The 14,804-nt window shown below is 42.0% G+C and overlaps 1 protein-coding gene across 4 annotated transcripts in view; it reads right to left on the bottom strand.

The window, feature by feature from the left end:
* Nucleotides 1–12,825, bottom strand: part of fech (ferrochelatase) — a 28,707-nt gene extending 15,882 nt beyond the window's left edge. Inside the window, exons 1-8 of one of the 4 annotated variants that reach the window (XM_038971300.1) lie at nucleotides 12,592–12,825; nucleotides 11,569–11,695; nucleotides 10,719–10,838; nucleotides 9,654–9,802; nucleotides 6,669–6,803; nucleotides 3,875–3,981; nucleotides 1,216–1,314; nucleotides 671–778 (exon numbers count right to left, since the gene is read on the bottom strand). In XM_038971300.1, coding sequence (XP_038827228.1) covers nucleotides 671–778; nucleotides 1,216–1,314; nucleotides 3,875–3,981; nucleotides 6,669–6,803; nucleotides 9,654–9,802; nucleotides 10,719–10,838; nucleotides 11,569–11,695; nucleotides 12,592–12,631 — 885 coding nt within the window. In that variant the 5' untranslated portion in view covers nucleotides 12,632–12,825. The remainder of the gene's footprint in view (nucleotides 1–670; nucleotides 779–1,215; nucleotides 1,315–3,874; nucleotides 3,982–6,668; nucleotides 6,804–9,653; nucleotides 9,803–10,718; nucleotides 10,839–11,568; nucleotides 11,696–12,591) is intronic. The other 3 variants (XM_038971299.1, XM_038971298.1, XM_038971301.1) reach the window with 3 other exon arrangements.
* Between the last annotated feature and the right edge of the window lie 1,979 nt (nucleotides 12,826–14,804).

The following is a 14,804-nucleotide window of genomic DNA, read 5'->3' as shown; positions in this document are numbered from 1 at the left end:
AATTGTGCGCCGCCTCATGGATCTCCCGATTACGGCCGGCTGTGGCACAGCCTGGGATCGAACCCGGGGCTGTAGTGACGCCTCAAGCACTGCAGCGTCTTATGGATACTGATTTTGAGACGACATGTAGCATCTTTCGTATTTGATTTTCATACAAATTCAAAACTCCTGATCTTTCTTTACGATGATTTCACACATAAAAAACAAGCGTATCTATGTCAACGGAACACTGAGGGTATTTTAAGCTTTTATTTTCAAAGCCTTTTACATTTAATTCAGCTCGTGGCATGCTAATTTAGCCTTTTTGCGACCCGCCGAAAAACAACTTTATAGACTACGACCACAAAATGTAACATTTTTCTTGGTAAAATGTATTTTATAACAAAAGGAAGTGCGATTTCATCACCGAAGCGCTTTCACACTCATTCTGGGTAGAGTGGACCGCCTTCACCGTATTGCATCAGCCCTGATGGAGAAACCCTTTCACCACAAGACCACTACAGAACAACAACACAGTCCTGAAAAAGACTATCTAGCCAGTGGCTCTGTGCGTTTAGCCTGAACTAGAAACGTCGAGGAGGTAACCACGAGTGTAGAAGTCATCTACGTTTTGAGGCTGTAATTCTCTCTGCACCACAGATGAAAGACAGTGTGTGTGTGTGGTCGTTACCCTGGACTGCCAGACCAGGCGGTAAGGATTACAGTGCTGTAGTCTCTCCATGACTCTCTGCACAGTGGCTCCAACCTCTTGAGGGTACGGATCTCCCCTGTTCACCACCTAGAGAGAGACAAGACTGACACTGAAAACTTGCCTGGTTACCCATCTTGACAGACAACACTTAACCCCCTTCTTTCTCATTGAACTTTTCAAAGCAAAATGTATCAATCAAATATATTTATTTATATAGCCCTTCTTACGTCAACATAAAGTGCTTTAGTTATCAATGTTTATTTTTTGGGTAAAACTTGTATCACGAGTCTTCAATGAAATCCTCAATTAGTAACGTCCCGATAACGTCTTAGAGGAATATGTATTCTATGAATGGTCAGCACTGTACTCACAGAGCCATAGAGTACAACAACACTGAACCGTCACACATCCCTACTAGAAAAAAGTAGCCATGTTTAATTTCCACTGATAATGTCTGATAATGTCTGGCATGCCGATGTCATGACGATTAAAATGTGTGTCCTTAGCAACAGTCCTGTACTCACAGACAAGGGTAGTGAGTGAGCTGAGAACAGGATAACCACATCATCCCTCTTCTCTGGGGGAAACTTCTGCAGCTCGTTGAGGACATGCTGAGAGAAACACTACAGAGACAATACAGATATATTATTAGGACACATGTCATAATCAATAAAAGGTGCAGCGTGTTCCATTTGGCTGCTGGGGGGGGGGGTAAGGAGACCCCCCAGCTCTCTGCAAAACCATTGACAACTACATTTGAAGTCGCAAGTTAACATACACCTTAGCCAAATACACCTAAACTCAGGTTCTGAAAATTCCGTTTTAGGGTCTGTCAGGATCACCACTTCATTTTAAGAACGTGAAATGTCAGAATAATAGTAGAGAGAAGGATTTATTTAAGCTTTTATTTCTTTCATCACACTCCCAGTGGGTCAGAAGTTTACATACACTCAATTAGTATTTGGTAGCATTGCCTTTAAATTGTTTAACTTGGGTCAAACGTTTCTGGGAGCCTTCCACAAGCTTCCCAGGCCAGTGACAAGAAATCTCAATTGAATCTGTTTTAAATTCAGGCTGTAACACAATAGAAAAGCCCTGTAGCTAGCTTCATCAGACATGACCCTTTTGGAAAGAGCTTGACATGGCCAAGTCCTCGTCCTGGTAAAGTTGTCAGTTGGACTACTGTCACCGCCACTATAGATGGAAAGCAAATCAAACACTATATTTGGATATAGCCGTGTAGTTTGTCCCCTGAAAGTTAGCTTGTTAACTAGCCATATTGACGTGATCCGTTACCTAGCTAGCCAATTTGATGTGATCCATCAATCAATGTAGCCTATCATGTTTCTCAGCAGCAATCAGGATTAAAAACTCTTAAAAACAAATGTTGAAAAAGGGATAATGTTAGCTAACTTCGCTAGGTAGTCTTACGTTGGTTGGAGAAAAAAGTACATTATGTCTACCTATCACTATACGTTTAGCCAACTGTACAACGTTTCTACCAGTAGCTAGCAAAGTTAACATTACCAGCTAACTGTACAACGTTTCTACCAGTAGCTAGCAAAGTTAACATTACTAGCTAACTGAAGTTTCTACCAGTAGCTAGCAAAGTTAACATTACCAGCTAACTGTACAAAGTTTCTACCAGTAGCTAGCAAAGTTAACATTACTAGCTAACTGAAGTTTCTACCAGTAGCTAGCAAAGTTAACATTACCAGCTAACTGTACAAAGTTTCTACCAGTAGCTAGCAAAGTAAACATTACCAGCTAACTGTACAAAGTTTCTACCAGTAGCTAGCAGATTAAACATTACTAGCTAACTGTATAAAGATCCTACCAGTAGCTAGCAAATTTAACATTACCAGCTAACTGTACATGCGCCCTTCTGCTGCTTGACAGGCAGAGCCCACAAAGGATGGGAAATTAACCTAAACCACTCTTACTTGTCAGGTATAGCTCACATTTATTTTATAATCACTCAAATATCCAATTAATGGTGGCATATTGAGAGATATTGTGAGGCTACTGTCACATTATCTGAAATGACAAGGTCAACTGAGGTTTCCTGATCATGAAAAGCATGCAGGTCCTTGCTGTAGTGTAGCCTATAACTCTGTTGATGATAGAACCGTCACTCCAAACCTAGCGGACCAATGGAGACTCGTTGTCCACGCTTCCCTCTAAATCCCGCCCTTCACGGAAAAATAACTATAACTCTGTTGATGATAGAGATAAATGTGGGCAATTCCATTGCATGGATTTAATCAGGAAATGTGTAGTTGTGACTCTGCTCTTCAATAGGTGATGATATAACAACCAAATAGTTCTAACCTTTATTGAACAATCCCTTGAAAACGGCACGTAGTTTTCAATGGTTTTAGCGGAGCTGCGGGTCTAATCCATGTCTAATCGCGCACTAGCAACTCCTGTGGCGGGCCGGGCGCAGTGCGCGCTGACCCGGTCGCCAGGTGTACGGTGTTTCCTCCGACACATTGGTGCGGATGACTTCCGGGTTGGATGGGCATTGTGTCAAGAAGCAGTGCGGCTTGGTTGGGTCGTGTTTCGGAGGACGCGCGGCTCTCGACCTTCGCCTCTCCCGAGTCCGTACGGGAGTTGCAGCGATAAGACAGTAACTACTAACAATTGGATACCACGAAATTGGGGAGAAAAAAGGGGGTAACCCCAAAAAAAGTTATAAATAAAAAAATTCCACTTGAACAGAAATGGAGTCAGTCAAAAGTAGTGCACTCCTTTTTGACTTAGGGCTTCTTTTCACACAGCTAATTACAAGGCAGGAAGGGAATCCCATTACAGCCCAGATATATCCCTGACATCATGTTCTGTTGTTGCCTTAAAATGCTTCTTTAACTATGACTAAAGTTCTATTTAACCTAGTTCTACAGTTCTATTTAACCTAGAGTAACATCCCTGACTTCAGTGCTGCCTCTTTAAAATGAGGACCATGGGTGACTCCAGAAATAGCAATGGGTCTTCCCTTTAGGGGTTAACCCTGACTAAAGATAGTTATTGTCCTTTCTTAACCTCAACAGACTATAACAATCTGATAATGTGAGTGGATTTGCCATCCAGGTAAAATGTCATAAAACATTTTGAGGTTATCAGAGGGAATTGAGACCCCCATGTGCGGAATCATTTTGACTGTAGACAGTTAGGGAGTCTCACCTCGACCAACAGGGGGTGTGTGGGCCAGCGGTCGATGACACTCCACCTCATCTTAGGCCTGTCTGCTCTGCTGCTGTAGTATCGATAGATAGCGTTCAGACTGCTGCCTGTTTTCAACAACAAAACAAACCATTACAACACACACCAAGTTATTTGTTTCTGGCCATTTTGAGTCTGTAATCGAACCCACAAAAATGCTGATGCTCCCAGATACTCAACTAGTCTAAAGAAGGACAGTTTTATTGCTTCTTTAATCAGAACAACAGTTTTCAGCTGTGCTAACATAATTGCAAAAGGGTTTTCTAATGATCAATTAGCCTTTTAAATTGATAAACTTGGATTAGCTAACACAATGTGCCATTGGAACACAGGAGTGATGGTTGCTGATAATGGGCCTCAGTAGATATTCCATTAAAAAAAAAATATATATAAAAAAAAATCAGCATTAACAATGTCTACACTGTATTTCTGATCAATTTGATGTTATTTTAAAAATGGACAAACTTTTTATTTTGCTTTTTTTTCCAAAAATAAGGACATTTCTAAGTGACCCCCAAACTTTTGAACGGTAATGTGTTTATATAGCCCTTCAAAACAGTTTTACACAGTGCTTTACAAAAGTACTACTAAGTGGGTGTGGCGTATTCAGTCTTCCTGTGTCTTCTTGTGTTGATAAGAACAAGATCAAGTCCACTTATCAGTAACTCCCAGGCCAAGACTAACTTTTTGAAAAAGACAAGATGTATGAGTGGGTGACAGGTCCAGAACAGGGACAGTAGTGGATGAGGTGAGTTACAATGTAAAGCACTATGAGGACATTGGAAAATGTAAATCAAACTTATATTAGGGAAGATGGGAAAGGAAAGGGGGATACCTAAGATTTTTTACCTTTGTCAGCTCGGCCCCAGTTCTACCTGTTGTAGAACAGCTGTACTGTAGCGGGGGCTGGGTCTACCTGTTGTAGAACAGCTGTATTGTGGGTACTGGGCCTACCTGTTGTAGAACAGCTGTACTGTGGGTACTGGGTCTACCTGTTGTAGAACAGCTGTATTGTGGGTACTGGGTCTACCTGTTGTCGAACAGCTGTATTGTGGGTACTGGGTCTACCTGTTGTAGAACAGCTGTATTGTGGGTACTGGGTCTACCTGTTGTAGAACAGCTGTATTGAGGGTACTGGGTCTACCTGTTGTAGAACAGCTGTACTGTAGCGGGGGCTGGGTCTACCTGTTGTAGAACAGCTGTATTGTGGGTACTGGGTCTACCTGTTGTCGAACAGCTGTATTGTGGGTACTGGGTCTACCTGTTGTAGAACAGCTGTATTGTGGGTACTGGGTCTACCTGTTGTCGAACAGCTGTATTGTGGCTACTGGGCCTACCTGTTGTAGAACAGCTGTATTGTGGGTACTGGGTCTACCTGTTGTAGAACAGCTGTATTGAGGGTACTGGGTCTACCTGTTGTAGAACAGCTGTACTGTAGCGGGGGCTGGGTCTACCTGTTGTCGAACAGCTGTATTGTGGCTACTGGGCCTACCTGTTGTAGAACAGCTGTATTGAGGGTACTGGGTCTACCTGTTGTAGAACAGCTGTACTGTAGCGGGGGCTGGGTCTACCTGTTGTCGAACAGCTGTATTGTGGCTACTGGGCCTACCTGTTGTAGAACAGCTGTATTGAGGGTACTGGGTCTACCTGTTGTAGAACAGCTGTATTGTGGGTACTGGGTCTACCTGTTGTAGAACAGCTGTATTGTGGGTACTGGGTCTACCTGTTGTAGAACAGCTGTATTGTGGGTACTGGGTCTACCTGTTGTAGAACAGCTGTATTGTGGGTACTGGGTCTACCTGTTGTAGAACAGCTGTATTGTGGGTACTGGGTCTACCTGTTGTAGAACAGCTGTACTGTAGCGGGGGCTGGGTCTACCTGTTGTAGAACAGCTGTATTGTGGGTACTGGGTCTACCTGTTGTAGAACAGCTGTACTGTAGCGGGGGCTGGGTCTACCTGTTGTAGAACAGCTGTATTGTGGGTACTGGGCCTACCTGTTGTAGAACAGCTGTATTGAGGGTACTGGGTCTACCTGTTGTCGAACAGCTGTATTGTGGCTACTGGGTCTACCTGTTGTAGAACAGCTGTATTGTGGGTACTGGGTCTACCTGTTGTAGAACAGCTGTATTGTGGGTACTGGGTCTACCTGTTGTAGAACAGCTGTATTGTGGGTACTGGGTCTACCTGTTGTAGAACAGCTGTATTGTGGGTACTGGGTCTACCTGTTGTAGAACAGCTGTACTGTGGGTACTGGGCCTACCTGTTGTAGAACAGCTGTATTGTGGGTACTGGGTCTACCTGTTGTAGAACAGCTGTATTGTGGGTACTGGGTCTACCTGTTGTAGAACAGCTGTATTGTGGGTACTGGGTCTACCTGTTGTAGAACAGCTGTATTGTGGGTACTGGGTCTACCTGTTGTAGAACAGCTGTATTGTGGGTACTGGGCCTACCTGTTGTAGAACAGCTGTATTGTGGGTACTGGGCCTACCTGTTGTAGAACAGCTGTATTGTGGGTACTGGGTCTACCTGTTGTAGAACAGCTGTACTGTGGGTACTGGGTCTACCTGTTGTAGAACAGCTGTATTGTGGGTACTGGGTCTACCTGTTGTAGAACAGCTGTATTGTGGGTACTGGGTCTACCTGTTGTAGAACAGCTGTATTGTGGGTACTGGGTCTACCTGTTGTAGAACAGCTATATTGTGGGTACTGGGTCTACCTGTTGTAGAACAGCTGTATTGTGGCTACTGGGCCTACCTGTTGTAGAACAGCTGTATTGTGGGTACTGGGTGAAAGCCACTGCTCTCTCTACTCCATCCTTCTCCATCTCCTCAATAGCCTCCTCCGTCAGAGGATGCACGTAGCGAAACCCTATGTAGAATTTATGAGGAGCTGTAGACATAAAAACAAACATGAATGTGAGAACTGTAAAGCTGATTATAAAAATGGCATTTCCTCATTTCACATCTATCTAAGCATTAGTAAAATGGATAATAAAAAAAAGTATACTTAGGGAATATAATTGAATTACAAGCTCTCCAAATTAGGCCAAACACAGAGTGGTCTTACGTAAGACGTGCCCACGTAAAGCTAAAACATTTCCCCGTTATCAGTAAAGTGTGGTGTAAAGGGGTGTGGAATAACACTCCTCAACTATCTCCCCCGCCACACCCAGCCAGTGTCAACGACAGTTAAAACACTACAGCGATGAAACAGTGAGACGGTGTGTTTTGGGGACTGTGTGGCCCAGTGTTAGTGCTAGTGCCTGAAAGCATATAGAGGCTAGGAAGCAGTGTGTGAGTGTGACACACTCTCCTTCCACTCACAACTATCTGCAGGCACATTATGGAACAGGTCATGTCATCATCAATTATGAAAATATATACATTTGTTTAATTATACAAACATATATTTTTTTTAAAGGGTGTGACCAATCAGCCTTGGTATGCTCTGCCAAGCATTTTTTATTTATTTATTTCCATCAATGTTCTTTTTAAATTAGGCATATTCTGTTGTATTTATTTAGCCTAGCAAACCACTAAAGAGCTGAGATGTTGATATGAGTCAACCAAGAAATAAGGTCTTAGGTCTCTCTTTATGTAGTATTGTCTCTTGTCGTGATGTGTGTTTTGTCCTATATTTTTAATCCCAGCCCCCCCATCCTGGCAGGAGGCCTGTTCCTAGGCCCGTCACTGTAAATAAGAATTTGTTCTTAACTGACTTGCCTAGTAAAATAAAGGTTAAATAAAATATAAAAAAAATAGGTGATAGCTTGTTTGATTCATAGCAAGACAACCAATAAACCCATGCAGCAGCAACAGAGACATTTTGTTTTTTTATAAAGGCTATTGTTAAAACAAAGAGGAGTCCAAGTATTGTAACAATGCTAATGTTGTCGATCAACTGTAAAATGTGATTGCAACAGAGCCAGTTACAACCGAAGTATCTGGTCATCAATAGATTAGAGAGAAGGGGGGAAAAATGCTTTTAGCAGCATATTATCAGGCAGGTCCTTGTTCCCCCAACTGCCATCCCACAGGGGGATTTATTTGGCCAAGTTCTGAGCAATTTTTATTTTATTTTAATTAAATTATATTTTATATTTCTTTATTTTCTTTTATTGTTGGATATAAGAGTGTAAAAACACCAGGAAATCAGCTCCAGGTGATTTTAATTTTGTAAATCTGTTCCAAAGTATTCTCACACGTAATAGAGCAATATGTGATCATATACAAAATGTAAACAAGGTATGAAACTAAAACGTAATCTTTTTCAAATGTTATATCTATTTGTGCTTCTTGCGGTCAATTTGCAGTCTACAAATTATATGTAAATATGTTCCGGCCCTACGACCATCCCCTCAAGAAAAGGAAATTGGCCCGTGACTGAATCTAGTTGCTGATCCCTGACCTTTGACATTGGTTGGTTTAATGTTAAAGCCTCGTACGATAGCCCACTTAAAAAAAAAACGGTACATAGTCACTAAAGTAAAATGGGGTGTTTATTAAATTATAAGTAAGGTAAGTTACTAGCACCATCAGTGGAAAAAGTTAGTGCAGAACCCTGGTAATGTTTGGGCTATTAAGTGGTATGTCAAATCAAACTTTATTTGTTACCAAATAAAACAGGTGTAGACCTCACCGTTAAATGCTTACTTTACAAGCCCTTAACCAACAATGCAGCTAAGAAAATATTTACTAAATAAACTAAAACAAAATGTTTAAGTAACAATAAAATAACGAGGTAATTTGTACATGTAGGTAGGGGTTAAGTGACTTTGCATAGATAATAAACAGTGAGTAGCTGCAGTGTAAAAACAAATGGGGGAGGGGGGGGGGGGCGTAGAAGCTATTAAGGAGCCTTTTGGTCCTAGACTTGGCGCGCCGGTACCACTTGCCATGCGGTCGCAGAGAGAGAACAGTCTATGACTTGGGTGACTGGAGTCTGACAATTTCTTGGGCCTTCCTCTGACACCGCCTGGTATAGAGGTCCTGGATGGCAGGAAGCTTGGCCCCAATGATGTACTAGGCTGTACGTACTACCCTCTGTAACGCCTTACGGCCGGATGCCAAGCAGTTGTCATACCAGGCGGTGATGCAACCGGTCAGGATACTCTCGATGGTGCAGCTGTAGAACTTTGAGGATCTGGGGACCCATGCCAATTGTTTTCAGTCTCCTGAGTGGGAATAGGCGTTGTCGTGCCCTCTTCACTACTGTCTTGGTGTGTTTGAACCATGATAGTTTGTTGGTGATGTGGACACCAAGGAACTTGAAACTCTCGACCCGCTCCACTACAGCCCCGTCAATGTGAATGGGGGGCATGTAGTCCACGATCAGCTTCTTTGTCTTGCTCAGATTGAGGGAAGAGGTTGTTGTCCTGGCACCACCCAGGCCAGGTCTCTGACCTCCTCCCCCTATAGGCTGTCTCATCGTTGTCAGTGATCAGGCCTACCACTGTTGTGTCGTCGGGCAAACTAAATGATGGTGTTGGAGTTGTGCTTGGCCACACAGTTGTGGGTGAACAGGGAGTACAGGAGGGGACTGAGTACGCACCCCTGAGGAGCCCCCTTACCCTTACCACATGTGGGCGGCCTGTCAGGAAGTCCAGGATCCAGTTGCAGAGGGAGGTGTTTAGTCCCAGAGTCCTTAGCGGTGAGCTTTGTGGGCACTATGGTGTTGAACGCTGAGCTATGTATGGGCTATGAAGTGTTATGTATGGGCTATGAAGTGTTACGGTCTGACCTGTTTCCGGACACATCTCATCCAGCAGTTTGACCATGCCCTCTCCCTGCATGGTGGTCCAGGCCTTGATAGGGGAGCCTCCTCCGATCCGGCTGTACTGCTCCTGGATCTTAGGGGTGCGCCGCTTCGCTATGAACGGCCCAAGTCGACTGAGGAGGAAGAGAGATTCACATCGTCATAAATCATGTCAACTTCTGGAGTAATAAATGTAACTTGGTCCCAAGATCATTCAGGAAAGTATTCAGACGCCATGACTTTTTCCACATTTCCTTACGTTGCAGCCTTATTCTAAAAAGGGATTAAATTATTTTCCCTCTTCATCAATCTACACATAATACCAAAGCAAAAACAGTCCCTCAATAATCAAGTAATGAATTTAAGGGCACCTATTCGTAGATGTTTTTATTTTATTTTAAACACAACAGATCCTGAATATCCCTTTGAGCGTGGTAAAGTTATTTAAAATCAGGCTTTGGATGGTGTATCAATTCACCCAGTCACTGCAAAGATACAGGCGTCCTTCCTAACTCAGTTGCCGGAGAGGAAGGAAACTGTTCCGGGATTTCACCACGAGGCCACTGGTGACTTTAAAACAGAGTTTAATGTCCGGGAAATGAAAAAAAAGACAGGGATGTAAACGAATTTGTCCACTTAATTTGAGAGAAATAAGCTTTTTTGTGTGTATGGAACATTTCTGGGATCTTTTATTTCAGCTCATGAAACATGGGACCACAACTTTACATGTTGTGTTTATATTGCTGATCAGTGTAATCTATCTATGGCAAGATGGCACAAATAGATCTTGGGCCTGGCAAACATAAATTTACCTTGTCCTTGTGTGTGTGTTGTAACAGTTTTGACTTGAGGTTATTGTTTGTAAGGGGTGCCAGGTAGGTTGAAAATATTGATGTGTTCTTTTATTGTTTGGGAGGGAATGAGTCCCATCTGGTCAGTCATACAAGGGACTCATGTAAAAGTCAGTATGGAAATACTCTTTTTATAAACCCTTAAAACATTGGAAATAACTTCAGGTCCATCACAGTGTGTATGTACGAGTACACTTACTTCTGAACAGGAAGCTTCATCAGATCGGTGTCGGAGAAAAGGCGCAGCAGGAAATCGTGAACATCGTCCAGTTTCTCAGGTCCTCCCATGTTCATCATTAGGATCCCCGTTTTGGGCTTTCTGCAAAGGATATGTACAGTACTACATTAATACTGTATCATTATTTACAATTGTAACTCAAGACGTCTAAGCAAGTATCCATGTATTTATGTTTCTGTGTGGACATGTACAGTAGTACTGTGCTATTCAGAACTGAAACAACCAAGCAGATATCCCTAGTATAAATCTGATATCTAGGCATGTATCCAGAAAGAGGTGCCATTGAAACGCATGGAGCAAGGCTGTACGAGGTCTCTACCACCTACATAACTAACTGGCACGCATACGTCTCTCCCCCCCCCCCCCAATTAGGCCTATACTACTGTACTATACTGTGGACAGTAAGTATTTATCCAGGCCCTGTATTGAAGGAAGTGATGCCACACACAAAACTATAGTTTGTTCTTGCTCAGTCTTACATTTAATGAACCCATTGAAGCTCAGCGTGCTCCTATATTTTGGCTGCTGCCTTTTTAGAGATCCCATCTCTGTATTGAACTTCAGTCTGCAATTTTTTTGGTGTAAGCAACACAGCTCACACAGCTTTATGTATCTGCATTTGTTTAACTTGGTGTAGGACTCCTGACGTCAATTTAGTCCTTTCATCAACATAGAAGAATAGGGTAGTGTCTAGGCTAGTGTCTACATGCAGTTTCTCACTCAACACGTTTCAGTATGAATGATGACAGGGTAAAAGAGTACTTGAATCAAAGGGATATTTATTCCCTCTCTCTAGTCTATTGTACTGGACCTGTTTTCTACAGCTTCTGGGGTGGCTGTGGAGGCTGGCTGGACGAAGGCTGCAGCGGTTGCACTACTAGACTGTCTTCTGAGAGATGTCGTAACACACAGGTTTATGGCGTTACTGCACTTGGCAACTGAAGGGGAGAGAGGTGACAAGAATGAAAGTCAAAATCAGACATTTAAATTGATTTACTTCCTTCTAAGCCTATGCCTAAAACAGATAAGAAAAACATTACATTTTATAATCATAATGAAAGCAAAACTTCTATAATTATTTTAAGGCATTACCAACATGTATTATCTGTCAAGCTTGGGAGCAGCAACTTTAGTATTTGTTATTTAAGAATAGCTCAGTAGACTAGTAGTGTCTAACTGGCTGCAGCAACAATCAGTGAACGCTAAGCGGCGCAGGGTTATGCAAGTTGAAAAAAAATGTCAGTTGTGTAACTTTGAATTGCATTAGCTAAATAAACGTTACATTGCCTCAATTTTAGCCGACGTAGCTATTTTTCACAGTTAATTTAACTCCTGGAAGAGCTCAATAATATGACAAAGCAGTTTGTCCAAGGTTTAGTAAACATTAGTTAGTGTGTGGCTAGTCCTCAAACAAACCAGCTAGAAGCAATACTTGCTAGCTAGCTTTTGACTTGGCATATTATTGCGATTTAATTAAAAATGAAATATTTACGAAAAAAATAGTGCTAGTATAATGCTGTCTTGAGGCATCAGTGAAGTTCGGTCTCTCACGAAATACCTCATTCACAACCTGAAGGTTAAAAAGCAATGTTAGTTAGCTGACTAGCTAGCGACTGTGGTAAAGGGCATGGTAGTGGGCAATATAAGCTAGCATTTCGCTGTTAGCTAGCTAGCCAACCAGCAAATGCATGTCAAAGACACTGGTAACTTTTGTCTGTGTTCATGTTCTCGTGCTGCTGCTAACTTGCTAGCTAACCAACTTCAGCATTACCAGCTATCTGTATAGCTAGCTCGCTAACATTAGCAAAAAGTAAGCTAGCTACCATCAACTTACATTGAATGAGCCGACTCGCTCTTCCCAATACAGACATCATGTTTCCTTAGCGTCCCTTTCACACGATTAAATGATGGATTCCTGTACTTCTAGGAGTGATTTGATCCAGTCAGCGGGTCCTTTTTGTCCATATAACAAATTGCGTGGTCGCTAGCTAAATTCCTTCCAGCCTCTACACCCGAGGACTGACACTGACAGAAAGCACACTAACAGCACTTGTCATGTGTGTTTACAAGCCATGCCTGTGCTCTGACGTAGGAGGCTGTGCACTCCCCTAGCCTTGTCGTCCAGTAAGTAGCCCATGGTGTTCTCCTAACTTTTGGTGCTGTCCTGTTCCATAAACCACATAGTGAGTTTTGGATACATATTCCATTTTCTTTGGTGTACAAGGAAATGTATCTGTACAAAAACACAAGGAAGTCTGGAGAAGGAAGTTACTCAAGAAAATATCTGCCAAATTCTAACCCTTGTATTTCACTTTGTTTAACAGGTTTATTGCAACGGTAGTGGAGCAGTAACTTGTCGCAATATACAAGACATGTAACAGAATGCGTGTCCCTACAGAACATTCCAGATAGATATTGTAGCTTATGCAGTATACATTTATTGGCAGACAAATAGCATTAGCTGGACAGCATGAATTTCATGTTTGAAAACACTTTTCAAATCTTACATTTGCAGGGATTTGTTACTGTAATTAAGTGATCTTGTCTTAGTTCTCCAGCCTTGTATGTTGGCTTTTGCAGTGCAGTAGGATGATGGGGCTTCTTCCCAAATGGCACTCTTTTCTATATAGTGCACTACTATTGGTCCTGGTCAAAATTAGCACTATTAACAAGAATAGGTTGCCATTTGGGATGCTCTGATAAAAAAGAAATAGCACTATATAGGGCTGTTTAACAACCGTCCGTGATTGGGAGTCCCATAAGGGCGACACACAATTGGCCCACCGTCGTCCGGGTTTGGCCGGAGTAGCCCGTCATTGTAAATAAGAATGTTATTTTTACTGACTTGCCTAGTTAAAAGGATCTGACCCTTTTCTTCCCCCTAAAATTACATACCCAAATCTAACTGCCTGTAGCTCAGGACCTGAAGCAAAGATATGCATATTCTTGATACCATTTCAAAGGAAACACTTTGACGTTTGTGGAAATGTGAAATTAATGTAGGAGAATATTACACATTAGATCTGGATAATTCCATCTTTGAAATGCAAGAGAAAGGCCATAATGTATTATTGCAGTTCAGGTGCAATTTAGAGTTTGGCCACTAGAAGGCAGCAGTGTGTGCAAAGTTTCAGATTGATCCAGTGAACCATTTTCAATACTGGACAATATTATGTATCTGCCCAAATGTGCCAAATTGGTCAATTGATACATTTTCAAGTACATAACTATAGAGAACATACAAAAATTATATGGTTAAACAAAATTTTTAAGTTTACACACTCCCAGGAATGTCATACATGATGGATCATTAGCTTGTACACATCTAGATGGCCGGGCGGGGTGGGTGGGTGTGGAGCCAGAGACAGCAGGAGTTGAAACTGTAGAACCCAGTTCCTACATTTGAATGTAAAAATAGATTTTAATCAAACAAAAATATGCTACATTGTATCTCTGGGACCTTCAGGATGACAAATCAGAGCAAGATTACTGAATTTAAGTACATTATTTACCTTCAGAGGTGAATGTATCAAACCAGTTGCCGTGATAAAAGTGTTTTGTTGTTGTGCACTATCCTCAAAAAAATAGCATTGTCTTTTTTCACTGTAATAGCTACTGTAAATTGGACAGTGCAGTTAGATTAACAAGAATTGAAGCTTTCTGCCCATATAAGAGATATCTATGACTGGGGAAATGTTCTTGTTACTTACAATGTCATGATAATCACGTTAGCGCACATTAGCTCTCTTTATTTTTTCTTTAAAAATAAAATAAGGGAAAAGGTTGCTATTGGGATGCTCTGGTAAAAAAATAGCACTATATAGGGAATAGGTTGCCATTTAGAACGCATTCAAATTACCTCGATTGTACCCCCACACATTGACTCAGTACCGTAACACCCTGTATATAGCCTCCACACTGACTCTGTACCGTAACACCCTGTATATAGCCTCCACATTGACTCTGTACCGTAACACCCTGTATATAGCCTCCACATTGACTCTGTACCGGTACCCCCTGTATATAGCCTCGTTATTGTTATGTACA

Source organism: Salvelinus namaycush, chromosome 31 (assembly GCF_016432855.1).
Source record: "Salvelinus namaycush isolate Seneca chromosome 31, SaNama_1.0, whole genome shotgun sequence".
NCBI lineage: Eukaryota > Metazoa > Chordata > Actinopteri > Salmoniformes > Salmonidae > Salvelinus > Salvelinus namaycush.
Note: the sequence above shows the minus strand (reverse complement) of the source record. Positions and strands in the feature narration are given on the sequence as shown.